Source organism: Scyliorhinus canicula, chromosome 4 (genome assembly GCF_902713615.1).
Source record: "Scyliorhinus canicula chromosome 4, sScyCan1.1, whole genome shotgun sequence".
In the NCBI taxonomy this organism is placed as follows: domain Eukaryota; kingdom Metazoa; phylum Chordata; class Chondrichthyes; order Carcharhiniformes; family Scyliorhinidae; genus Scyliorhinus; species Scyliorhinus canicula.
The window spans coordinates 244237620-244265131 of NC_052149.1; the positions used below are offsets into that span (position 1 = coordinate 244237620).

Genomic DNA, 27512 nt, shown 5'->3' on the forward strand with positions numbered 1-27512 from the left:
AATCATTGGTATATATTGTGAATAGCTGGGGTCCCAGCATCGATCCCTGTGGTACCCCACTCGTCACTGCCTGCCAATTTGAAAAAGACCATTAAGTGCTACTCTTTGTTTCTTGTCTGCCAACCAGTTTTCTATTCAGCTCAATACACTATCCCTAATCCCATGTGCTTTAACTTTACACACTAATCTCTTATGTGGGACTTTGTCAAGAGCCTTCTGAAAGTCCAAATAAACCATGTCCACAGGCTCCTCCTCGCCAACTCTACTAGTTACATCCTCGAAGAATTCCAGTGGATTTTTCAAGCATGACTTCCCTTCAAATATCCATGCTGACTCTGTCCGATCCTGCCACTGTTTTCCAAGTGCTCTGCTATGAAATAGAAATTCATATATCCATTTAATAACGGATTCTAGAACTTTCCCCACTCCCATATCAGGCTTACTGGTCTATAATTCCCTGTTTTCTATCTACTTTCCTTTTTAATAGTGGAGTTAGATTAGCTGCCCTCCAATCTGAAGGAACTGTTCCAGAGTCTATAGATTCCTGGAAGATGACCAGTTTCTTCCCTCTCACTAAACCTTGCATGTGCCCTGACATTTGCAGTATCTTATTTGTGATTTACAAAGACAGGACTAAAGTGTGTATTTAGTTGCTCAGAGCTGGTTTAGCTCACTGGGCTAAATCGCTGGCTTTTAAAGCAGACCAAGCAGGCCAGCAGCACGGTTCAATTCCCATATCAGCCTCCCCGGACAGGCGCTGGAATGTGGTGACAATAAGCAATTTTCATTTTTCATTTCTTTGCCCCCTTCAATGCATTCTCCTGTTTCTGACTGTAAGGGACCTACATTTGTCTTCACCAATCTTTTTCTGGCACAAAAATAAAATAGCAAAGGTGGCCAATCCATGGCTTACAAAGGAAATTCGGGATAGTATTTGACCCAAGGAAGAAGCATATAAATTGTTCAAGAAAAACAACAGGTCGGAGGGTTGGCAGCAGTTTAGAATGTATCAAAGAAGGACCAAGGGATTGATTAAGAAGGGGAAAATCGAGTACAAGAGTAAGCTTACAGGAAACATAAAAACTGACTGTAAAAGTTTATATAGGTACGTGAAGAGAGAAAGATTGGTGAAGACAAAAGAAGGTCCCTTGCAGTCAGCTTTCATGTGGGGTTCTCCCCTGTGGTTATGGCTCAACTCAGTACAGAGAGCAACAGACACAACAAACTGGATAAGACGGCTTTATTATCCAAGCTTGGTTTCGTGTACACAAGAGAGAGATGTGGATGCTTGCCAAGATCTATCTACCAAACACTGATAAAAACACATCAATTATACGATCTCCAAAAATTAATAGCCATCCCCAGTTGGACTTGATCCAATCCTTGAAGCTGTCATGTTCAAACTATCCAGTAAAATTGTGACCAGCTCATGATTTAACTCCATCCTGTCACCTGTTGTTTACCAAGATCCTGTGTCCATTTATGTTGTTTTTCCCGGACATTCACATCCTGATATCGCCGTCAATTCCTCTCCATCTATTGTCCACCTAGGGGCAGGATGCCAGAACTGGCTTCCTCTATACTCCATGGATTGTTTCAGACAGGATAGTCAGGGCATAAAACATGTTTACGTCCACTGTGTAATTTGCTGATCATAAATCTTATGGATCTTATAGAAACATTTGAAATTATGAAGGGAATAGATAGGATAGATGCGGGCAGGTTGTTTCCACTGACGGGTGAAAGCAGAACTAGGGGACATAGCCTCAAAATAAGGGGAAGTAGATTTAGGACTGAGTTTAGGAGGAACTTCTTCACCCAAAGGGTTGTGAATCTATGGAATTCCTTGCCCAGTGAAGCAGTTGAGGCTCCTTCATTACATGTTTTTAAGGTAAAGATAGATAGTTTTTTGAAGAATAAAGGGATTAAGGATTATAGTGTTCGGGCCGGAAAGTGGAGCTGAGTCCACAAAAGATCAGCCATGATCTCATTGAATGGCGGAGCAGGCTCGAGGGGCCAGATGCCCTACTCCTGCTCCTAGTTCTTATGTTCTTATGTTCTTATAGTACTTTGTACTGGGCCGTTTAGCCCCCTAACATTCCAAGTTATCAACCGGACAGGAGGTCTTATACCCCACCACCCCCCGCCCCAGAGTCAGCCATCCCCATACCCAACGTGTAATCCATCTACAATTCAGCGAGTGGCGAAACCAGGCCCGTCCAAGATGGCCGCCAAGCCCCTCTGAGACCAGAACAATGACAAAGAATTCATCACCGTCAGTGTTCACCCCACCCCCTCCCCCCCTCCTACCCACCACCCCACCCCGCCTTCCAGCCAATAAACAACACAATAAACAAACAGCCAAAAGGAGAACAAAGATCCTATCCTCCCCCTCCCCACACCCACAACCCCAAACAAAACAAGGACAAAAACCTTTAGCTCATTACTTGAAAGAAAAAACCCGAAAGTAATGAGCTGGAGAGACCCCCACCCCTCCGCTCTCGTTAACTAATGTTACAGCCGGCAAGGTGACTCCTGCACTGGCTGAAACCAGAAAAATAATCAGACAAACAACCAGCCCCGGCCCAAATCCAATTTTAATGTAAAATGATGGAGGGGTAAGCCCATAAGACATCGGAGCAGAATTAGGCCACTCAGCCCATCGAGTCTGCTCCGCCATTCAGTCATGGCTGATATTTTCTTATCCCCATTCTCCTGCCTTCTCCCCATAACCCCTGATCCCCTTGGAGAATCCCGCCCAGGGCTGAGGAATGGGACTCGCTCAGTTGCTCTTTTGGGAGCCAGTCCAAAAAGATGGGCCAAATGGCTTCCTTCTGAACTGTAAATAACAAACAAATAACAAAAAACTGCATCCCCTTAACCACAGCACAAAAACCCCACAATAAATATAGATACAAATGCCCCTAACAATTCACAAATTAATTCGCCCTCAGTCCGTGTTTCATTTACAAACTCATCGACTTCCTCTGGTGCATCAAAGTGACAGATTCTCTCTTTAAATGTCACTGGAAGACAGGCCAGGTACACCACAGCAAATTGCACATCACGTCTCTGCAAAGCGGCCTTGGCCTTGTTGATCGCTGCGTGCCTTCGGCCAGCTCTGCTCCGATTCCCTGACATATCCTGATGCTGTGGCTCTTCCATCGAGAGTCTCGATGGTCCTTTGCCCACCTCAGGACCCATTCCTTGTCTTGGTATCTGTGGAACCTGATGATGATTACCTTAGCGATCATGGGCCTGGTCCAATTCAGGAGGGGCTGGCGATCCCCCCTCCCCAACCACCTTCCCAAATAACTTGGGCATTTGGTCATAGGATTTGGGCCTTCCAGACACTCCAGCAGCCCAGCGATTCTTAAAATTTTCCATCTGGAGCGGATTTCCAGATCGTCAACCTCCACCTTCAAGGCTTTATGCCCTTCAGCCATCAATGCCGTCTCCACCTCCAGGGAAACAATCTCATCATTCTGGTTCAAGCGTGGCACCTCCAGCCTTTGTATCACCGCGCCTTATTCCTCCACCTGCTAATCCATCCTCTCCAAGGCCACCTGGATGGGGGCTAGAGCCTCTTCCATCAGAGACCGTCTGCTGCTACTCTTTAATTTCATCGACCGTCAAGCTTATAGCATCTTGGCCATTCACGGAGAAACCAAAGTCACAGCCTCAGCAGGAACATCTGTCACTTTCTCCATTGCCGAGGTTGGAGGGGTTTCGAAATCCGACAACACGTCCTTGGGCAACACTTCCTTGCCCAACTGCTGCCTTGCCCAACTACTGCCTTGCCCAACTGCTGCCTTGCCCAACTGCTGCCTTGCCCAACTGCTGCCTTGCCCAACTGCTGCCTTGTGTTATATTTGGTTTTTCTTTAGAAACATTTTATTGAGGTATTTATGGTTCTGTAACAATAACAGAAGAAACAGTATACATACAAATATAAACATAGTGCAAAAGTAGTCCTCCTCTCTCACCGGTCCCACCTTTTCTAACACCCTAATCAAAACTAAACTAACCCCCCCCCCCCCCCCCCCGCAGACCCCCCCCCCCCATCCGTCAGTCTTCTGTTGACGGTTAATTTTCCCCAAAGAAGTCGACGAACGGCTGCCACCTCCGGGTGAACCCTAACAGTGACCCTCTCAAGGCGAACTTGATTTTCTCCAGACAGAGAAAGCTAGCCATGTCAGTGAGCCAGGTCTCCGACTTCAGGGGCTTATAGTCCCTCCAAGCTAATAGTATCCATCTCCGGGCTACCAGGGAAGCAAAGGCCAGAACGTCTCCCTCTTTCTCCTCCTGGATTCCCGGATCTTCCGACACCCTGAAAATCGCCACCTCTGGACTCGGTGCCACCCTTGTTTTTAACACCGTGGACATGACGTCCGCAAACCCCTGCCAGAACCCCCTGAGCTTTGGGCATGTCCAGAACATGTGGACATGGTTCGCTGGTCCTCCCACACACCTTGCACACCTATCCTTTACCCCAAAGAACCTACTCATCTGGGCCACTGTCATGTGGGCCCGGTGAACAACCTTAAACTGTATCAGGCTGAGCCTGGCACATGTTGTGGATGCGTTGACTCTACTCAATGCGTCCGCCCAGAGACCATCCTCTATTTCTCCTCCTAACTCCTCTTCCCACTTGTGTTTCAGCTCCTCAGTCTGCGTTTCCTCTGACCCCATGAGTTCCTTGTAAATGTCCAAAACCCTCCTTTCTCCCACCCACATTCTGGAAACTACGGTGTCCTGTATCCCCCTTGGTGATTGTCATGATATACACACAAGTATCGGATGGTGCACAGACAGGCAGTGATTGACACACAGGATGACCAATGAACACACAGAACACAGCAGCCAATCACCGGGTAGGACACGGCCACTATAAAGCCAGAGGGCACTAGTTTTCCCGCTCTCTGGGGATGCAGCCTCTGAGACAGTCAGAGCTCATGAGCAGCAGCTAGAACATCCACCATGTGGCAGTAAGATAGTCTGGTCAGGTTAGTCTCAGGCAACTCAACATAGTGTCAACCCACAGTTAAAGTATGTATGATAGTTAAGAGTTCAATAAAATCGAGTTGCATTTCTCCAAGTGTTGGAAGCCTGTCTCTCTCACTGCTGCAGTAAACACAGTCCTCGCAGACCCAGTTTACCCAACACATCAGTGGTAAGAGTGGGAAGGTTGAGAGCAGCCTGCACAGGAAATCTTGCGCCTGCAAGTACCTAAACTCATTTCCACCCGCCAGTTCGAATTTCCCCTCCAATTCCCTCAGGCTGGGGAAGCTTCCCTCTATAAATAGATCTCCCATCCTCTCGATCCCTACTCTCTGCAATCCCCTCCATCAAACCGGGGAAAACCGGTGATTATTGCAGATTGGAGACCAGACCGATGTTCACTCTGCTCCCACATTTTTCCTCCAATGCCCCCAGACTCTCAGGGCCGCTACCACCACGGGGTTGGTGGAGTACTGTGCCAGCGGGAAGGGCGGAGGCGCTGTTACCAATGCCCCCAAACTAGTGCCCCCCCCCCCCCATCCACCACCACCAACTTCCTAATATTGGCTATATTTGCCGCCCAATAATAATTGCTGATGTCGGGCAGCGCCAACCCGCCCTCCCCCCGGCTGCGCTCCAGCATCCCCTTTTATAAAATAAAGGTCCTGCAGCAGGAGTTCAGGGAGCTAGGCAGAAAGTTAAAAGACCTCTTGGGTTGTAATCTCAGGATTACTCCCTGTGCCACGTGCCAGTGAGGCTAGAAATAGCAGGATATAGCAGCTAAACACGTGGCTAAACAGCTGGTGTAGGAGGGAGGGTTTCCATTATCTGGACCACTGGGAGCTCTTCCGGGGCAGGTGTGACCTGTATAAGAAGGACGGGTTGCATCTAAACTGGAGAGGCATAAATATCCTGGCCGCAAGGTTTGCGAGTGTCACACGGGAGGGTTTAAACTAGTGTGGCAGGGGGGTGGGTACCAGAGCAATAGGTCAGAAGGTGAAAACATTGAGGGAGAACTAGGGAATAGAGCCAGTGTGGCTCTGAGGAAGAGCAGACAGGGAGATGTTGCTGAAAACAGCGGGTCTGGTGGCCTGAAGTGCATATGTTTTAATGCAAGAAGTGTAACGTGTTCGGCAGGTGAAGTTAGAGCTTGGATTAGTACTTGGAACTATGATGTTGTTGCCATTACAGAGACCTGGTTGAGGGAAGGACAGGATTGGCAGCTAAACGTTCCAGGATTTAGATGTTTCAGGTGGGATAGAGGGGGATGTAAAAGGGATGGAGGAGTTGCACTACTGGTTAGGGAGAATATCACAGCTGTACTACGGGAGGACACCTCAGAGGGCAGTGAGGCTATATGGGTAGAGATCAGGAGTAAGAAGGGTGCAGTCACAATGTTGGGGGTTTACTACAGGCCTCCCAACAGCCAGCGGGAGATAGAGGAGCAGATAGGAAGACAGATTTTGGAAAGGAGTAAAAGCAACAGGGTTGTTGTGATGGGAGACTTCAACTTCCCCAATATTGAGTGGGACTCACTTAGATGGGGCAGAGTTTGTAAGGAGCATCCAGGAGGGCTTCTCAAAACAATATGCAGATCGTCCAACTAGGGAAAGGGCTGTACTGGACCTGGTATTGGGGAATGAGCCAGGCCAGGTGCTAGAAGTTTCAGTAGGGGAGCATTTCTGGAACAGTGACCACAATTCATTAAGTTTTAAAGTGCTGGTGGACAAGGATAAGAGTGGTCCTAGGGTGAATGTGCTAAATTGGGGGAAGGCTAATGATAACAATATTAGGCGGGAACTGAAGAACCTAGATTGGGGGCGGATGTTTGAGGGTAAATCAACATCTGACATGTGGGAGATTTTCAGATGTCAGTTCAAAGGAATTCAGGACCGGCATGTTCCTGTGCGGAAGAAGGATAAATACGGCAAATTTCGGGAACCTTGGATAACGAGAGATGTTGTAGGCGTCGTCAAAAAGAAAAAGGAGGCATTTGTCAGGGGTGGAAGGCTGGGAACAGATGAAGTCTGTGTGGAATATAAGGAAAGTAGGAAGGAACTTCAGCAAGGAGTCAGGAGGTCTAAATGGGGTCACGAAAAGTCATTGGCAAATAGGGTTAAGGAAAATCCCAAGGCTTTTTACACATACATAAAAAGCAAGAGGATAGCCAGGGAAAGGGTTGGCCCACTGAAGGATAGGCAAGGGAATCTATGTGTGGAGCCAGAGGAAATGGGTGAGGTACTAAATGAATACTTTGCATCAGTATTCACCAAAGAGAAGCAATTGGTGGATATTGAGTCTGGAGAAGGGTGTGTAGACAGCCTGGGTCACATTGAGATCCAAAAAGATGAGGTGTTGGGCGTCTTGAAAGATATTAAGGTCCCCAGGGCCTGATGGGATCTACTCCAGAATACTGAAGGAGGCTGGAGAGGAAATTGCTGAGTCATTGACAGAAATCTTTGGATCCTCACTGTCTTCAGGTGATGTCCCGGAGGACTGGAGAATAGCCAATGTTGTTCTTTTGTTTAAGAAGGGTAGCAAGGATAATCCAGGGAACTACAAGCCTGTGAGCCTTACGTCAGTGGTAGGGAAATTACTGGAGAGAATTCTTCGATTCAGGATCTACTCCCATTTGGAAGCAAATGGACGTATTATCGAGAGACAGCATGGTTTTGTGAAGGGGAGGTCGTGTCTCACTAACTTGATAGAATTTTTCGAAGAGGTCACAAAGATGATTGTGCAGGTAGGGCAGTGGATGTTGTCCATATGGACTTCAGTAAGGCCTTTGACAAGGTCCCTCATGGCAGACTGGTGCAAAAGGTGATGTCACACGGGATCAGGGGTGAGCTGACAAGATGGATACAGAACTGGCTCGGTCATAGAAGGCAGAGAGTATCAATGGAAGGGTGCTTTTCTGATTGGAGAGCTATTACTACTGGTGTTCCGCAGGGATCAGTGCTGGGACCTTTGCTGTTCCTAGTATATGTAAATAATTTGGAGGAAAATGTAACTGGTCTGATTAGTAAGTTTGCAGACGACACAAAGGTTGGTGGAATTGCGGATAGCGATGAGGACTGTCAGAGGATACAGCAGGATTTAGATTGTTTGCAGATTTGGGCGGAGAGATGGCAGATGGAGTTTAATCTGGACAAATGTGAGGTAATGTATTTTGGAAGGTCTAATGCAGGTCGGGAATATACAGTGAATGGTAGAACCCTCAAGCGTATTGACAGTCAGAGAGATCTAGGTGTACAGGTCCACAGGTCACTGAAAGGGGCAACACAGGTGGAGAAGGTCGTCAAGAAGGTATCCGGCATGCTTGCCTCCATTGGCCGGGGCATTGAGTATAAGAATTGGCAAGTCATGTTGCAGCTGTATAGAACCATAGTTAGGGCACACTTGGAGTATAGTGTTCAATTCTGGTCGCCACACTACCAGAAGGATGTGGAGGCTTTAGAGAGGGTGTAGAAGAGATTTACCAGGATGTTGCCTGGTATGAAGGGCATTAGCTATGAGGAGCGGTTGAATAAAATTATTTTTTTCTCACTGGAACGACGGAGGTTGAGGTCATAGACAGAGTGGATAGTCAAAGGCTTTTCCCCAGGGTAGAGGGGTCAATTACTAGGGACATGGTTTTAAGGTGCGAGGGGCAAAGTTTAGAGGAGATGTAGGAGGCAAGTTTTTTACACAGCGGGTAATGGGTGCCTGGAGCTCTCTGCCGGAGGAGGTGGTGGAAGCAGGGACGATAGTGACATTTAAGGGGCATCTTGACAACTACATGAATAGGATGGGAATAGAGGGATACCGACCCAGGAAGTGTAGAAGATTTTAGTTTCGACGGGCAGCATGGTCGGCACAGGCTTGGTGGGCCGAAGTGCCTGTTCCTGTGTTGTACTTTTCTTTGTTCTTTGACACTGAAACACAAACAGGAATCTCAGGAAGACCGTCATTTTCACTGTCTGTACCCACCCAGCCAGTGATAACGGGAGCATGTCCCACCTTCGGAAATCTTCCTTCATTTGGTCTACTGGTTAGGCCACATTTAACTTGTAGCCGTTCCCATTCCCGCGCCACCTGGATTCCTGGATACCGAAAGCTTCCCCCAACCACTCTAAACGGCAGCTCCCCCAATCGCCTCTCCTGCCCCCTTGCCTGGAACACGAACATCTCACTTTTCCACATGTTCAATTTATACCCCGAAAACCGGCCAAATTCCCCCAGAATCCTCATAATTTCTTCCATCTCTTCTAATGGGTCCGAAATACAGGAGCAGATCATCCTCGTATAGCGAGACTCTGTGTTCCACCCCTCCCCAGACCAGTCCCTTCCAGCCCCTTGAGGCTTTCAACGCAATTGCCAGCGATTCTATGGCCAACACAAATAGCAGTGGGGAGAGGGGGCATCCCTGCCTCATGCCCAGTGCAGCCTGAAAGATCCCGATGTCAACCTGTTCATTCATACACTCACCACGGGTGCCTGATAGAGCAGCCTAATCCAGTCGATGAAGCCCCGTCCAAATCCAAATCGCCCCAGTACCTCCCACAGATAGGCCCATCCCACCCAATCAAATGCCTTCTCTGCGTCCATTGTGACCACTACCTCCACGTTCCTACCCTCTGGGGGCATCATAATCACATTCAACAACCTTCTAACGTTGGCCGCCAACTGCCTACCCTTAACAAATCCCGTCTGGTCCTCCCCAATCACAACCGGAACGCAGTCTTCAATCCTAGAGGACAAGATTTTTGCCAATAGTTTGGCATCTACATTTCGGAGGGAAATTGGTCTGTAGGACCCGCATAGCTCTGGGTTCTTCTCCCGCGTCAGGATCAGGGATCATGGTCTGTGACATTGTCGGGGGAAGACCCCCTCTCTCCCTTATCTCATTAAATATCCTCATCAGCAGTGACCCCAGCATCCCAGAGAACATTTTGTAAAACTCCACTGGCTATCCATCCGTCCCCGGGCCTTTACCCGACTGCATGACCTTCAGCCCTTCTGCTATTTCTTCCAACCTGATCGGGACCCCCAGGCCTTCTACCAACCCTTCATCCACCTTTGAGAACCTCAGCCCTCCTAAGAAGTGCTTCATCCCCTTCGGCCCAGCTGGGGGTTTCGACTCATACAGCCTGCTGTAAAACTCCTAAAATGCCTTATTAACCCCTGCTGAATCTCCAACCAGTTCCAATCCCTGTCCCTTACTTTCCCAATCTCCCTGGTTGCCTCCCTCTTTCTGAGCTGCTGCGCAAACATTTTTCTGACCTTCTCTCCATATTCATAAATCGCCCCCCTTGCCTTCTTCAGCTGCTCCACCACCTTCCCTGTAGTTGACAAGTCGAACTCCGCCTGTAGCCTACGTTGTTCCCTTAAAAGCCCTGCCTCTGGGTTCTCTGCATAACTCCTGTCGACCTGAAGTATTTCCCTTATCAGTCGGTCTGTTTCTGCCCTGTCTACCTTCTCCCTGTGGGCCCGTATCAAGATTAGTTCCACTGTAACCACCGGCTTCAGCCCCTCCCAGGCCATTGCAGCCGAGACTTTCCCCGTGTCATTAACTTCCAGATTGTTCTGGATACATTTCCTCACCCACCCGCACACCTCCTCATCCGCTAACAGTCCGACATCCAGTCTCCAATGCGGGCACTGGCTACTCTCCTTACTCACCTGTAGGTCCATCCAGTGCAGGGCATGATCTGAGATTGTGATCGCTGAATACTCAGTGTCCACTACCCCCGTCAGTAAAACCCTGTTCAAGATAAAAAAAGTAAATCCTTCACTCTCGGCCGCCCAAATCCCCATGGGTCCCCCCCCCCCCCCCCCCCCCCCGCCCCATAAACCCCTTTAGCTCCTTTGCCATTGCTGTTACCCTGCCTGACCTTGAGCTTGACCGGTCGAGCCCAGGGTCAATGACTGTGTTGAAGTACCCCCACATGACCAACTTATGCAAATCCAGGTCCGGGATCTTCCCCAGCATCCTCTTTATGAACTCCACATCATCCCAATTTGGCGCAAACACATTCACGAGCACCACTGGCAGCCCTTCCAGCTTCCCACTGACCATGATGTCATGGCCTCCCACATCCACAACTATTCTTCCTGCCCCGAATGACACTCGCTTGTTAATCAGGATGGCGACCCCTCTAGTCTTAGAGTCCAACCCCGAGTGAAAAGCTTGTCTGACCTATCCCTTCCTTAATCTGATCTGGTAAGTTATTCGAAGGTGCGTCTCCTGCAACATTGCCACGTCCGCCTTCAGTACCCTCAAATGCACAAACACTCGTGCCCTCTTAACCGGCCCATTTAGCCCTCTTCCGTTCCATGTGATCAGCCTGGTTAGGGGGGGAGGTTTCTCACCCCCTCCCTCCGCCGATGAGCCATCACCTTTCTTGGGCCAGTCTCCAGCTCGCGCCCCACACATCCGCAGGCCCGCCCCCGGCAGCCTCCACCCCCGACCTCCCTCTTGTCCCCCAGCAAAAGTCCCTCCCCCATCAGCAGAACAGTTCCACCCCTTCCTCCCCAGTAACAGCACGATGTGAACCACCCCCTTCAACAAGTATAACATCTGTTCAACCCCCACTGCGCTTCTGTGAGCTAGCCCGCCCAGCTAGCTTTGTGGCCCTCGCCCATGGCACCTGACATTTTCCCACCTATTGTTCACTCCCCCCCCCTCCTCCCGGCTCGGACACACATATGCAAAAGAAAACAATCCCAATCCAATTGCCCAAAAGAAACACAAAGAAAATCAAAAAGAAAACCCAACATCTAAAATTCACACCTCCATCCCCCATCAGTGCAAATGCAAACTTTAACTCACACAGCTCTGCTGCAGGCCCCAAATCAACAGAAGGCTTTAGAAAGCATCCAAAACAAAAACTTTTTCAACATGAATGCTGCAGCAAAGTTAAAACATCTCAGTCTGCTACCAGCCCTTTCCTTCTGGCGAAGTCCATCGCTTCCTCGGGCGACTCAAAGTAGAAATGTTGCTCCTCATAAGTGACCCAAAGACGGGCCGGATACAGCAGTCCAAACTTCACCTTCGTCTTGAAAAGGGTCAACTTTATTTGGTTGAAACCTGCTCTTCTCCTGGCCACGTCTGCGCTCAGGTCCTGATATATACATAGGATGCAGTTCTCCCACTTACAGCTCCATGTAAGTAAAATACACTCATTGTCCAGGTACCTGGGGAATCTCACCACCATCGCCCTCAGGGTTCCCCCCATACGGCTTCCTCACGAGCACTCTGTGAGCCCTGTCCACCTCCAAGGGTCGGGAGAACGGCCCATCCCCCAGTAACATCTCGAACATGCCCGCTATGTATGACCCAGCGTCCGCTCCTTCGGATCCCTCTGGGAGACCAACGATTCTCAGGTTCTGCCGGCAATACCTATTCTCTAGGACCTCCACCTCCTCCTGGAACCTTTTCTGCTGGTCTCTCAGCATCCCCACCTCCAACTCCACCGCAGTTTGGTGCTCATCCTGCTCAGCCAGTGCCTTCTCCACTTTCTGGATCGCCCAATCTTGAGCATCCAGTCTGAGTTCCAGCTGCGCAATCGATTCCTTAATCAGGTCCAAGCATTCCTGTTTCTGCTTGGCGAAGCCCTCCTGTATGAACTGCATCAGCTGCTCCGTCGACCGCTGGGTCGTCGAGCTAGGACCCTGGTCGTCCGCCATGCTTTCTCCTGCTGCAGCTTCAGCCCAAGCCTTCTCTGTTCGCCTATTTCTTCCTTTGCGAGGACTCCTAGTCTGCCTCTCCATGCACCGATGTAGGATTTCTCTTCACAATTGCATCCACCCTCAATATTCCGAATCAAATCCAACAACAAATCAGGGGAAAAGGTCCAAAGGTCCGACCCGAGCGGGAGCCACCAAATGTGCGATAGACTCCTTCATAGCCGCCACCGGAACTCTGTGTTACATTTGTTGAGCATTAATTTTAAGTGGGGACCTTATTTCATCAAACTATTCAAATTCCCTCCAAACATCAACCATAAACTGACTGAAAATGGCCAAAAACCAAGTTCTCTGGTGGGAGCCACCACGTGTGCGACTGTTCACCTCACAGCTGTCACCGGGGGTCAACTTTACAGATATATACAGATTTGTAAGGATAATATAAGTTGCAGAATTTACCATATAATCTAATGTTCACAGTAAATACACAGTCATTGTTAACCATTAGAGACCGAACACTCTGAAGCTAAGTGACTGAGGTCACCCAAGCAACCTCTGTGATTTTCTTTTGATTACCCTCCAAACGCTTGTCACACTGTGAGCCATTTAGTCACGCTGGAACTCTGTCTTTCACACAAGGGTTTCCAATCTCCACTTTAGAAGAACATGCCTTGGAACCTTCTCCCAAATGATGCTTTCTCCTGGATGTCTTCCAGGGATTCCACTAAGATTCCACCTCCAGGATTGTAGCCTCTCCACCCAATAGTTCTCTCCCATGGATTGCCATGTGCAGTCAAGCTTTGACTTCCACACACTCTCTCAGATTGTCAACCACTTCTTCACAGGCCCATAGCAAGGATTCACCAATCTTCTGGTCATCCTGGATCTCTGGCTTCTCACAAGCTCACAGTATATCTGCTTTCTGCAGCTTTGCCTTTATAACTTGGTGCCTCTCTCTGCTCCCCACTCTTCATGCAACAGGATTCTTTTCCAATTCCTGCGGTTTTCCTTTGATTAGAATATCTTCTGGTTACGCCCTTATGTCCCTCTCTCTGGTTTTAGGACTTTTCTGTCCTTTAACTTGAAATCTATTCTCTGCAGTCTCTCCTCTCGCCCCTGTCGAAGCAGCTTCTGTGCAAAGCTCTGAACTTATAGTTTATATTCTTTCAACTGAATTCAAACAGCTTTTGCTGCCTTTGTGGGCTCCTGGTTGCTCGGCCCAGATTTTTATATATCTTGTAAAAGCCTTATTAAAATGCAAGCATCATTTAAAGTGAAACTAAAATTGAAGTTCTTGACACACAACCGCGTAAATAAAAAGCAATAGATTATGCTCAACATACAGATGTAAAATTATAAATGACTTAAAACTATATATATTTCCTAACAGAAGATTGGAGACAATTGAGCAGCAAGATCAGCACCACTTGAGCTGAAGGTCCCCAGTTATCAGATTATTCATTGTAATAGCCAGAAAACCAGCAAGGCCACAAACTTGGTGCACTGACCTGTGTGCCCGATTGTGTTGATCAGCCCTCCTCATATCCCTTGAAAGCATATTACAACATTAGGAGAAAAGTTAAGAGGAAATATAACTTAGGAGAGGTTACTGATCAAGGTGCGAAGATTCAAAACAGTATAAAAGCCAAAATAAGTGTACTTTAACTGAATGCTCGTAGTATTCAGAACAAGGTAAATGAGTTGATGACGCAAATCATCGTGAATGACTATGACTTAGTGGCCATCACTGAAACATGGTTAAAGGATGGTCACGACTGGGAGTTAAATATCTGAGGGTATCAAACCAGTCGGAAGGACAGAGTGGACGGTAAGGGAGGTGGTGTAGCTCTGTTATTCAAGGATGACATCCGGGCAATAGTAAGGGATTGCATCGGTGCTATGGAGGGTAAGGTTGAATCGATTTGAGTGGAAATCAGGAATAGTAAGGTGAAAAAGTCACTGATAGCAGTAGTCTATAGGCCACCAAATAGTAATATTATGGTGGGGCAGGCAATAAACAAAGAAATAACGGATGCATGTAGAAATGGTACAGCAGTTATCATGGGGGATTTTAATCTACATGTCGATTGGTTTAACCAGGTCGGTCAAAGCAGCCTTGAGGAGGAGTTTATAGAATGTATCTGTGATAATTTCCTAGTTCAGTATGTAATGGAACCTATGAGGGAACAAGCGGTCCTAGATCTTGTCCTGTGTAATGAGACAGGATTGATTAATGATCTCATAGTTAGGGATCCTCTCGGAAGGAGTGATCACAATATGGTGGAATTTAAAATACAGATGGTGGATGAGAAGGTAAAATCAAATACTCGTGTTTTGTGCTTAAACAAAGGAGATTACAATGGGGTGAGAGAAGAGCTAGCTAAGGTAAACTGGGAGCAAAGACTTTATGGTGAAACAGTTGAGGAACAGTGGAGAACCTTCCAAGCAATTTTTCACAGTGCTCAGCAAAGGTTTATACCAACAAAAAGGAAGGATGGTAAAAAGAGGGAAAATCGACCCTGGATATCTAAGGAAATAAGGGAGAGTATCAAATTGAAGTAAAAAGCATACAAAGTGGCAAAGATTAGTGGGAGACTAGAGGACGAGCAAATCTTTAGGGAGCAACAGAAAACAACTAAAAAAGCTATAAAGAAGAGTAAGATAGATTTTGAGAGTAAACTTGCTCAGAATAGAAAAACTGATGGTAAAGGTTTCTACAAATACACAAAACAAAAAGAGTGGCTAAGGTAAATTTTGGTCCTTCAGAGGATGAGAAGGAAGATTTAATAATGGGAGATGAGGAAATCGCTGAGGAACTGAACAGGTTTTTTTAGGTCAGTCTTCACAGCGGAAGACACAAAGACAGGGGCTGGTTTAGCTCACTGTGCTAAATCGCTGGCTTTTAAAGCAGACCAAGCAGGCCAGCAGCACGGTTTGATTCCTATAACAGTTTCCCCGGACAGGCGCCGGAATGTGGCGACGAGGGGCTTTTCACAGTAACTTCATTGAAGTCTACTCGTGACAATAAGCGATTTTCATTTCATTTTAAAATAACATGGCAGTGACTGATAGAAATGAGGGTATGACAGGTGAGAACCTTGAGATGATTGCTATCAATAAGGAGGTAATGATGGGCAAGCTAATGGTGTTAATAGTAGACAAGTCTCCTGGCCCTGATGGAATGCATCCCAGAGTGCTAAAGAAGATGGCTAGGGAAATAGCAAATGCACTAGTGATAATTTACCAAAATTCACGAGACTCTAGGGTGGTCCGGGTGGATTGGAAATTGACAAACATGATACCACTGTTTAAAAAAGGAGGCAGGCAGAAAGCAGGTAATTATAGGCCAGTTAGCTTAACTTCAGTAGCAGGGAAGTTGCTGGAATCTATCATCAAGGAAGAAATAGCAAGGCATCTGGATGGAAATTGTCCCATTGGGCAGACGCAGCATGGGTTCATAAAGGGCAGGTCGTGTCTAACTAATTTAGTGGAATTTTATGAGGACATTACCAGTGCAGTAGATAATGGGGAGCCAATGGATGTGGTATATCTGGATTTCCAGAAAGCTTTTGACAAGGTGCCACACAAAAGGTTGCTGCATAAGATAAAGATACATGGCATTAAGGGTAAAGTAATAGCTTGGAGAGAGGATTGATTAATTAATAGAAAGTAAAGAGTGAGGATTAATGGGTGTTTCTCTGGTTGGCAATCAGTAGCTAGTGGTGTCCCTCAGGGATCCGTGTTGGGCCCACAATTGTTCACAATTTACATAGATGATTTAGAGTTGGGGACCAAGTGCAGTGTGTCCAGGTTTGCAGATGACACTAAGGTGAGTGGTAAAGCAAAATGTGCAGAGAATACTGGAAGTCTGCAGAGTGATTTGGATAGGTTAAGTGAATGGGCTAGGGTCTGGCAGCTGGAATACAATGTTGACAAATGTGAGGTTATCCATTTTGGTAGGAATAACAGCAAACGTGATTATTATTTAAATGATAAAATATTAAAACATGCTGCTATGCAGGGAGACTTGGGTGTGCTAGTGCATGAGTCGCAAAAAGTTGGTTTACAGGTGCAAAAGGTGTTTCAGAAGGCAATTGGAGTTTTGTCCTTCATTGCTAGAGGGAGGGAGTTTAAGACTAGGGAGATTATGCTGCAATTGTATAAGGTGTTAGTGAGGCCACACCTGGAGTATTGTGTTCAGTTTTGGTCTCCTTACTTGAGAAAGGACGTACTGGCACTGGAGGGTGTGCAGAGGAGATTCACTAGGTTAACCCCAGAGCTGAAGGGGTTGGATTATGAGGAGAGGTTGAGTAGTCTGGGACTGTACTCGTTGGAATTTAGAAGGATGCGGCGGTATCTTATAGAAACATATAAAATTATGAAGGGAACAGATAGGATAGATGCGGGCAGGTTGTTTCCACTGGCGGGTGAAAGCAGAACTAGGGGGCATAGCCTCATAATAAGGGGAAGTAGATTTAGGACTGAGTTCAGGAGGAACTTCTTCACCCAAAGGGTTGTGAATCTATGGAATTCCGTGCCCAGTGAAGCAGTTGATGCTCCTTCATTACATGTTTTTGAGATAGGGATAGATTTTTAAAGAATAAAGCGATTATGGGTTATGGTGTTCGGGCGGGAAAGTGGAGCTGAGTCCACAAAAGATCAGCCATGATCTCATTCAATGGCGGAGCAGGCTCGAGGGGCCAGATGGCCTACTCCTGCTCCTAGTTCTTATGTTCTTATGTTCTCATGCACCGGGCGGTGAAATGGGAAGTTTTGTTATTATACTAAAAAAGTACCTTGGCAAAAACACAAGGCATTAATCGTTTATATGGGATTGGGGTAAATATGTTGTGGGTTAATTTGTTAAGATTAGGCACATATCAACAGTTACACATTGGTATAAAGCTTGAAGACGCTAGAGCTGTGCATGGGCTCTGCTGAAAGCAAAAGTGAAACTAAGACTTTACCACTATCTCCCTTCTAGTGATGTCATCTGATATCCCTTAAAGGCATATTACAACATTGGACAGCAAACTTGTAAAATAAAGTTCACCCCTCTGGCCATTCTGAAAATGTAAACGCTCCGTTCAAGTTGACAAAGACATATTTAAAGGAAGGGTTTGCTTGTTGAGTTCTGATACTTACTCAGCAGCTCTGCAAAAAAATTGGGTTTTTTTGTATTGAAAAGTTCTTATTCTGTGCACTAATGGATCATTTTTCTCTCCTGTGTAGATGTGGATTTACGATATTCTCGGATAAACAGCAGTGGTAAGTAAGCAAATGTTATCTCTTCCCGCAAATGTTATCTCTTCCCTCACTGCCATATTTTGTTATTTCAGAGCCCGTAGTGTGAGTCTCCACTGAGGGAACACTGAAGTACACTGAGGTACACTGAGGTACACTGAGGTTACACTGAGGTTATACTGAGGTACACTGAGGATACACTGAGGTACATTGAGATTACCCTGAGGTACTCTGAGGTTGCACTGAGCATACAAAGTGGCAAAGATGAGTGGGAGACTAGAGGACTGGGAAATCTTTAGGGGGCAACAGAAAGCGACTAAAAAAGCTGCAAAGAAGAGTAAGATAGATTATGAGAGTAAACTTTCTCAGAATTTAAAAACAGATAGTAAAAGTTTCTACAAATACATAAAACAAAAAAGAGTGGCGAAGATAAACATTGGTCCTTTGGAGGATGAGAAGAGAGATTTAACAATGGGAAATGAGGAAATGGCTGAGGAACTAAACAGGTTTTCTAGGTCGGTCTTCACAGTTGGAAGACACAAATAACATGCCAGCGACTGATAGAAATGAGGCTATGACAGGTGAGGACCTTGAAATGATTGTTATCACTAAGGAGCTAGTGGTGGGCAAGCTAATGGGGCTAAAGATAGACAAGTTTCCTGGCCCTGATGGAATGCATCCCAGAGTGCTAAAAGAGATGGCTAGGGAAATTGTAAATGCACTAGTGATAATTTACCGAAATTCACTAGACTCTGGGGTGGTCCCGGCGGATTGGAAATTAACAAACGTGACACCACTGTTTAAAAAAGGAGGTAGGCAGAAAGCGGGTAATTATAGGCCAGTGAGCTTAACTTCGGCAGTAGGGAAGATGCTGAAATCTATCATCAAGGAAGAAATAGCGAGGCATCTGGATAGAAATTGTCCCATTGGGCAGACGCAGCATGGGTTCGTAAAGGGCAGGTCATGCCTAACTAATTTAGTGGAATTTTTTGAGGACATTACCAGTGCGGTAGATAACGGGGAGCCAATGAATGTGGTATATCTGGATTTCCAGAAAGCTTTTGACAAGGTGCCATACTAAGGGTTGCTGCATAAGATAAAGATGCATGGCATTAAGGGTAAAGTAGCATGGATAGAGGATTGGTTAATTAATAGAAAGCAAAGAGTTGGGATAAATGGGTGTTTCTCTGGTTGGCAATCAGTAGCTAGTGGTGTCCCTCAGGGATCAGTGTTGGGCCCACAATTGTTCACAATTTGCATAGATGACTTGGAGTTGGGGACCAAGTGCAGTGTGTCCAGGTTTGCAGACGACACGAAGATGAGTGGTAAAGCAAAAAGTGCAGAGGATACTGGAAGTCTGCAGAGGGATTTGGATAGGTTAAGTGAATAGGCTAGGGTCTGGCAGATGGAATACAATGTTTACAAATGTGAGGTTATCCATTTTGGTAGGAATAACAGCAAACAGGATTATTATTTAAACGATAAAATATTAAAGCATGCCGCTGTGCAGAGAGACCTGGGTGTGCTAGTGCAGGAGTCGCAAAAAGTTGGTTTACAGGTGCAACAGGTGATTAAGAAGACAAATGAAGTTTTGTCCTTCATTGCTCGAGGGATGGAGATTGAGACTCGGGAGATTATGCTACAATTGGATTGGGCCCACAATTGTTCACAATTGATCCCCAGGTATCGAAATCTATTTTGGGCTATTTTAAATTTGAGCCCCTCCAGCTCTGCCCCTCCCCCATTTGGGTTGACTGGGAAGGCCTCACTTTTGCCAAGGATGCGTGTATAACCCAAGAAGGTTCCAACTCCTTCAGGATCTGCATGATTGCCTTCAGTCCTTCCTGTAGCTTCGAGACATACAGGAGCAGGTCATCCACATAGATTGAGACTCTGTGCTCTCTGTCTCCTCTCTGGATTCCCTTCCAGCTTTTCATGTCCCGTAGAGCTATTGCCAGGGGTTCAATTGCTAGCGCGAACAAGAGTGGGGACAGGGGGCAGCCCTGTCTTGTTCCTCTCTGTAGCTGGAAGTATTCAGAGCTGGTGGTGTTTGTTCGGACACTCGCTTTGGGAGCGTTGTACAGGAGCCTCACCCAGGCGGTGAATCCCGCTCCGAGCCCAAACCGTTCCAGTACCTCGAGGAGGTACTTCCATTAGACTCGGTCGAAAGCCTTTTCTGTGTCCAGGGAGACGATCACCTCTGGTGTTCTCTCCCCCGGGGGAAGCGGGGGGGGGGGGGGGGGGGGGGGGGGGGCGGGGGGTGGGGGGGTGTAATTATTACATTCAGCAGCCGCCTAATGTTCGCAGTGAGTTGCCTATCCTTGACAAAGCTCGTTTGATCCTCTGCGACCACCTCCGATACGAAGCCCTCCAGCCTTTTGGCCAAGACCTTTGCGAGTATTTTAGCACCCACATTCAGCAGCGAAATGGGTCAAGATGATCCACATTCTGTCGGGTCTTTGTCTTTTTTGGGTATCAATAGAATTGTGACCTGCGCCAGCGTAGGAGGCAAAATGCCCCCTGCCAGTGAGTCTGCGAACATGTCCCTTAGGTGTGGGGCCAGGGCTGGTGCAAATTTTTTATAGAAGCCCACTGTGAACCCATCAGGTCCCGGTTCCTTCCCTGCCTGTATGGAGCTGATGCTCTCCATGATTTCACCCAGATCCACTTGTGCTTCCAGCTCCCCCCATCTATCTTCCCCCACAACTGGTAGTTCCAGTCCATCAAGGAACTGTTTTATTCCCGCGTCCCTGTCGGGGGCTCGGAAGTGTACAGCCCTCGGTAGAAGATCTCGAATGCTCGGTTAACCTCTTTTTGTTCCGCTACCAGTCTGCCACTGCTATTCTTTACCTGCGCAATTTCCCATATGATGAGACCATCAATTCACTAGAGACACGATTGGAAGTAAACTGTGGTTTTAATAGTCTTACAACTGAGCCTGCCTGCGACCAGAGGAACTGAGGGCAGGCTCACGGTTGCATCACTTTATACTCTGGTTTTGGGAGAGGCCATGGGCGGAGTCATGGGCGGAGCCAAGGGTGGAGCCCTGTACAAGCTCCTCATCTCCCCCTATGGGCAGAGCCGCGCAACAGCTCACATACAGAGCCCACAAGGACATAATACAATGCAATGCAATACAGTGTGAATTACAATGCAGTATGAATTCACCACACCACACAGCTACATGCTTTCTCAGCTGGTGAGCCAATAGGGGGCCAGCCTGGTCTCCGTGTTCATAGAAAGTCCCCCGTGTCTGGCGGAGTTGGTACACTGCTTTCCTAGCGGATAGCAGGTTAAAGTCCATTTGTAGCTTTTTCCTCTCCGCCAGCAGCTCTATGGTCGGGGCCTCGGAGTATTTTCTGTCAACCTCCGAAATGGAGTTGACCAGCTGCTGCCTGGCCGCCCTCTCATCCCTCTCTCTGCTTACCTTGTAGGCTATGATCTCTCCTCTAATCGCGGCCTTCAGTGCCTCGCAGAATGTCGAGGATGAGACCTCCCCGTTTTGGTTGCTACTAACGTAGTCGCCTATGGCCAGCGATGTTTTCTGGCAGAAGACCTTGGGCGGGATTCTCCGACCCCACGCAGGGTCGGAGAATTGGCCAGCAGCGGCGTTATTCCCGCTCCCGCAGGGTTTTTAAATCTCTGACCGGCCAAAAACCGGCGCTGTGCAAATCCCGCCGGCAGCCTCTGAAAACAGCTGGGGCCGGCGGGATTTCATTTTTTTTTTAGTTTCCACAAATCTCCGGCCCGGATGGCCCGTGGCCACGTCGGCGAAAATCACAGTTGCTTTAAAACGGCGTCAACCATTGATGATGGTTGACACCGTTCAGTGATGGGGGGCGAATGCGCGTGGGGTGGGTAGTGGCATTGGAGCGCGGTGGGGAGCGGTGGGGGGGCGGTGGGGGGCGCGGTAGAGGAGGCATTGGAGCGGGGTTGGTTGCGGCATCGGGGGGGTTGCGGCATCGGGGGGGGTTTGCGGCATCGGGGGGGTGGGTTGCGGCATCGGGGGGTGGGGTGCGGCATCGGGGGGGTGGGTTGCGGCATCGGGGGGGTGGGTTGCGGCATCGGGGGGGGTGGGTTGCGGCATCGGGGGGGGTTGCGGCATCGGGGGGGTGGGTTGCAGCATCGGGGGGGTGGGTTGCGGCATCGGGGGGGGTTGCGGCATCGGGGGGGTGGGTTGCGGCATCGGGGGGTGGGTTGCGGCATCGGGGGGGGGGGGGGTTGCGGCATCGGGGGGTGGGTTGCGGCATCGGGGGGTGGGTTGCGGCATCGGGGGGGGGGTTTGCAGCATGGGGGGGTTTGGGGGCAGCGGCGTGCAGAGAGGGGGGGCGACGGATGCCCGGGGCCAACGCACCGTCGCCCCCCCCTCTGCACGCAGCTGCCCCTACCCCAACCCCCTCCCCTCACCACCCCCACCCCCCACTAACGCCGCACCCCCCCCCCCACTAACAGAGGAAGGAAGGGGGGGAGGAGGAAGGAGGGGGGACGGAGGAAGGAAGGGGGGGGAGGAGGAAGGAAGGGGGGGAGGAGGAAGGAAGGGGGGGAGGAGGAGAGAGGGGGGGGTGTATGGGTACCGGCCTTCAGAGGGAGGGGGACGGGGTGTGGGTACCGGCGTTGAGAGGGGGGGACCCGGCGTTGAGAGGGGGGGGGTTGCGGCGATGAGGGTGGGGGGTTGCGGTGTTGCGAGAGATGGGGGGGCGGCGTTGGAGGGGGGTAGGGGTGGTGGGGAGGGGGGTAGGGGTGGTGGGGAGGGGGGTAGGGGTGGTGGGGAGGGGGGTAGGGGTGGTGGGGAGGGGGGTAGGGGTGGTGGGGAGGGGGGTAGGTGTAGTGGGGAAGGAGGTGGGGTGGTGAGGGGGGGTGGTTGGGGTAGGGGGCAGCGGCGTACAGGGGGGGTGACGGTGCATTGGCCCCGGGCATCCGTCGCCCCCCCTCTCTGCATGCCGCTGCCCCCAAACCCCCCCCGATGCCGCAACCCCCCCCCAAATGCCGGAACCCCCCCCCCAAATGCCGGAACCCCCCCCCGATGCCGCAACCCACCCTCCCCACCCGATGCCGCAACCCCCCCCGATGCCGCAACCCCCCCCACCCGATGCCGCAACCCCCCCCCAAATGCCGCAACCCACCCCCCGATGCCGCAACCCCCCCCCGATGCCGCAACCCCCCCCCGATGCCGCACACCCCCCCCCCAAAATGCCGCATCCCACCCCCCGATGCCGCAACCCCCCCCCCCCCCCCCCAAATGCCGGGTCAGTCTCTCTCCTCCCCCCCCAAACGCCGGGTCAGTCTCTCTCCTCCTCCTCCCTCCTCCAAAAAACGCCGGGTCTCACCACTTCCGCAGCTGGTGAAACTGACGCGTATCGCGTCAGTCAGCTGCTGGCCCCTCCGGGAACGGAGAATCGCCGCCTAAAAGAAGGCCCCCACGCCGGAGTCATCTACTCCAATTTTGCTCGCCGGAAATCGGCGTTACGACGGCCTGCAGAGAATTTCGCCCCTTCTCAGCCAGGAGTTCCGTGTCCAGCATCCATGTGGGGCGCTGGGCAAAGCCAGTCTCCAACCTCACATCCATGCAATGTGGAGCGAGATGATGATCATGGAGTATTCCACTCCTGTGATTCCTGGAAGCACCGATTTCCCCACTGCAAAAGAATCGATGCGGGTGTTCACCATGTGCACCTGCGAGCAGAACGAGAACTCCTTTTCTCCCGGGTGTAGGAATCTCCACGAGTCCACCGCCCCCATCTGCTCCATGAATGCTCCCAATTCCCCAGCCATGCCAGTCTTTTTCCCCGTTCTGGGGTTGATCGGTCGGTCAGTGAATCCTGTACGCAGTTAAAGTTTCCCCTCATAATCAGTCAGTGTGTGTCAATTTCGGGGATTTCCGCCATGGTCTTCTTTATGAATTCTGTGTCGTCCCAGTTGGGAGCGTAAACATTTACCAGTACAACCGGTGCCCTTCCCAGCACACCGCTGGCCATGAAGTACCGTCCCCCCTGGGTCCGTAACCGCCCTGGTCTCAGTAAATCTCGTCCTCTTGCTGATCAGTATGGCCACTTCCCTAGCCCTCGTCCCTTAGCATGAATTGTACGTCTGTCCCTCCCAGCCCTTCCTTTCCAGCAGTCGGCCCTTTTCCCTCAGGTGTGTCTCTTGGAGGAAGGCTATGTCAGCCTTCAGTCTCCTGAGGTGGGTGAAGACACTGGATTTTTTCACCGAGCCGTTAAGTCTCCTTATGTTCCAGGTGATAATCCTGGTGGGGGGGTTTCTGAGCCCCCGGTCCTGCGGGATCACCGTACTTACCTGGTGGATACATCTCTGCACTCTGGGGTTTCCCTTTGTTGAGGGACCGTCTAAAATGGCCGTGGTCAGCGCTCTCACCACGAGGTCGGGCCCCTGTACTCTGGGGTATCCCTCTGCCCAGAGACACTCCTGAGTGGCTGCTTGCGGCGCCATCTTGGTTCCTCGCCCTGCTCCATGTCTGCTGAGGCCTGTCTTGCTGCCAACCCTTTCCTGTCTTTTTGCGCCCTTTCTATTGTGCACGTCCCACCCCATCTCTGCCCACCCCCCACTTCCCTGACCCCTTCTCTCTGTTCCTCCCCCTGTATTCTCCCCTCCCTTCTGTCCGTTCCCCCCCCCCCCACCCCCCTTTGGCCAGAAGCTGCCTCTCCACTGAGAGGTGTGCCGTGACATCCCTTGCTGCCTGTCTTCCCGCATTAGCCCTCCTCGCTAATTCGGTGGCTCCCCACCCTGTGCTGATCTAGTCCTGGCCCCTTTCTGCCTTCCTGTCTCCCTCCCCTTCCTCACCCCCTTACCTGCTTCCCCTCTTGCTGCCTTCTCTCTGTTTCCCAGCTTCAAAGCGAAAACGAGGCAGCACCGTCCTCTGCAAAAACATAGTCCACAGACTGGTTTCTCCATTTTTTATGTCCCCAAGCCGTCGTGTAAACTGTGGTCTTTTACACCAGGATCTTTTCCCGGTCCTGGTACCGGTGCAGTTTGAGATTATTGCTCCAGGCTGCTCCCCAGTCTTGGGTTTCAGTCAGAGCGACCTGTCTGCCCTGTCGAGTTCTGGGGGGATTTGAGAAGCTGTCCCTCCCTACTAAGTTGCCCAGCATTTGAGTGATGTAGGCCATTGGGTCTCTCTCCTCAATCCCCTCTGGCCGACCCACGATGCGGACATTTTGCAATCGGAACCTGTTCTCCTGGCCCTTGACCTTCCCCTTTAAGTTCCCCTGGGCTGCCACCAGCCTCTTCACCTCGGCCTCCGGAGCCACAATCCTGTCGCTCTGGTCCATCGACGCCTTCTCTAGACCCAGGATGGTCTTCTCCTGGGCTTCCACCTTCCGTCCCAGGCTGTCTATCTTGCGCTGAAGGGTGGCTATCACTTCCATCACCACCTCCTTCATCACCACCTGGAATTCCATTTTGATTGCTTCCTTCATGGCGGTCAGTTCCTTTTTTGAGACGCTCTTCCATCCGTCCCCTGTTTAGGGGGGCGCGGGGGGAATGTGGTTATCTACTCCTGCTCCGCCATTCGGATCGCTGATCTTCCCCTCTCCTGGTTCACCTGGGTCTCTGCCTCACCTCGTGGGGCCGCTGTTCCGTCCGCCCGTTGTTCCTGCCCCTTTCCTCCGCTTCTGCCTTCTTGTCCCTTCGAACTGTTGTTTGCCGTCATCTTCCTTCCTCCTTGTTGTTGTTCGTGCCTTTTACCTTTGGCGGAGTTTTCGGTGGCTTTTGGGCCAAAAACTCAAATAATTTGCATTGTTGGGTGTAATTGGGAGGAGAGCTACCTGATGTGTTTCTGCTTAGCACATCGCCGCCACCAGAAGTCTCGTCAAGATGCCTTTTGAACGCCGTTAATGTATCTGCTTCCACAACCTCCCCTGGCAACGCGTTCCAGGCACTCACCACCCTCTGCGTAAAAACCTGCCTCGCACATCTCCTCTAAACTTTGCCCCATGGACCTTAAACCTATGCCCCCATGTGACTGACCCCCCCATCCTGGGAAAGAGTGCCTGCCCATCCACTTTATCCATGCCCCTCATAATCTTGTAGACGTCAATCAGGTCACCCACCAACTTCCGTCTTTCTAATGGAAACAGTCCGACTCTATTCAGCCTCTCCACATAGCTAACACCCTCCATACCAGGCAACATCCTGGTAACCTCCTCTGCACCCCTTCCAAAACCTCCACACCATAGAATGTAAATGCGATGCAATCATTGAATTTGCAGTGTAGAAAGACACCATTCGGCCCATCGAGTCTGCACCGGCCCTCGGAAAGAGCACCCTACATAAGCCTACACCTCCACCCTAGCCCGTAACCCCAACAAACCTTTTTGGTTACGAAGGACAATTTATCATGGCCAATCCACCTAACCTGCACATCTTTGGACTGTTGGAGGAAACCGGAGCACCCGGAGGAAACCCACGCAGACGCGGGGAGAACGTGCAGACTCCTCACAGATAGTGACCCAAGTTGGGAATCAAATCTGGGACCCTGAAGCTGTGAAGCAACAGTACTAACCTTTGTGCTACAGTGTTGTGCCTAACTATCCTTCTGGTAGTGTGGCGACCAGAATTGTGCACAATATTCTAAGTGTGGCTTTTCCAAGGTTCTATTCAACTGTAGCATGACTTGGCCAGTTTTTATACTAGATGTCCTGCATTATATTCTATTACCATTATGAGTCCCAGGGGTAGTTGGGAATGAGATTATTGCCTGCATTCCAGGCAAACAGCTGAGCATTTATCTCCCAGTTAAAATGTTGAGGGCGAATGATGGAGGGCAGCCTGTCCCTTCGTGTGGGCTATCTTTGTTCATTGGGTTTTACTAATCAGCCCAGGCCACAGGAGCAGTTATGGAGGAGAGAATCTGTGAAGTCTAACAGGCATATTGAGGGTGTGCTTTGCCAGTGCTGTTGGAGATTGAGTGATGTTGTGTCCTGTCATTATCCCTGCTTTCCACTCGGAAAGTGTTTGGATTTTATTCAGTGCCTCAAAATCAAAATATTTTACATTACATTGGAAAATAAAATCACATTTCTCAGAATTAGCTATTTGATCTATCATGTCCTTGTTGGCTTGGAGAGAACAATCCAATTAATATGCATGCGCTCTATTCTTTCTGTATAGTCCTACAGACTTTCACCGTTTAAATATTTGTTCAAATCCCTTGCAAAAGTTGCTATTAAATCAGCTTCTACCATCATTTCAAGTAATTCATTCTAGATCACAACAGCTCTCTGTGCAAAATTCCTCATTCTTGTCTGTCCTCTCTGGTTATTCACTTTGCTTCCATGAAAACTGCTCCCAACCATTCACTTGATCAACTACAAAGTGTATTCAGATAGCACGCTCATAGCAATTATTTTTCATCATAATTCTTCCTAATCTCCAATTTCTCTACCTCATGATGCCTTTTGGTGGCATCCTCCGAATGTACCATGTTAGTCTTCACATGTAACTGTGATAGTCTTCACGTGTGCCGTGTCAGTCTTCACATGTACCGTGTTAGTCTTCACATGTAACTGTGATAGTCTTCACGTGTGCCGTGTCAGTCTTCACATGTACCGTGTTAGTCTTCACATGTACCGTGTTAGTCTTCA

The 27512-nt window shown here is 49.5% G+C and overlaps 1 protein-coding gene across 3 annotated transcripts in view; it reads left to right on the forward strand.

Annotated features, from left to right (window-relative positions):
- Nucleotides 1-27512, forward strand: part of arap3 (ArfGAP with RhoGAP domain, ankyrin repeat and PH domain 3) — a 386207-nt gene that overhangs the window by 315912 nt on the left and 42783 nt on the right. For all 3 annotated transcript variants that reach the window (XM_038796362.1, XM_038796359.1, XM_038796360.1), the window contains one exon: nt 17902-17937. In XM_038796362.1, coding sequence (XP_038652290.1) covers nt 17902-17937 — 36 coding nt within the window. The remainder of the gene's footprint in view (nt 1-17901; nt 17938-27512) is intronic.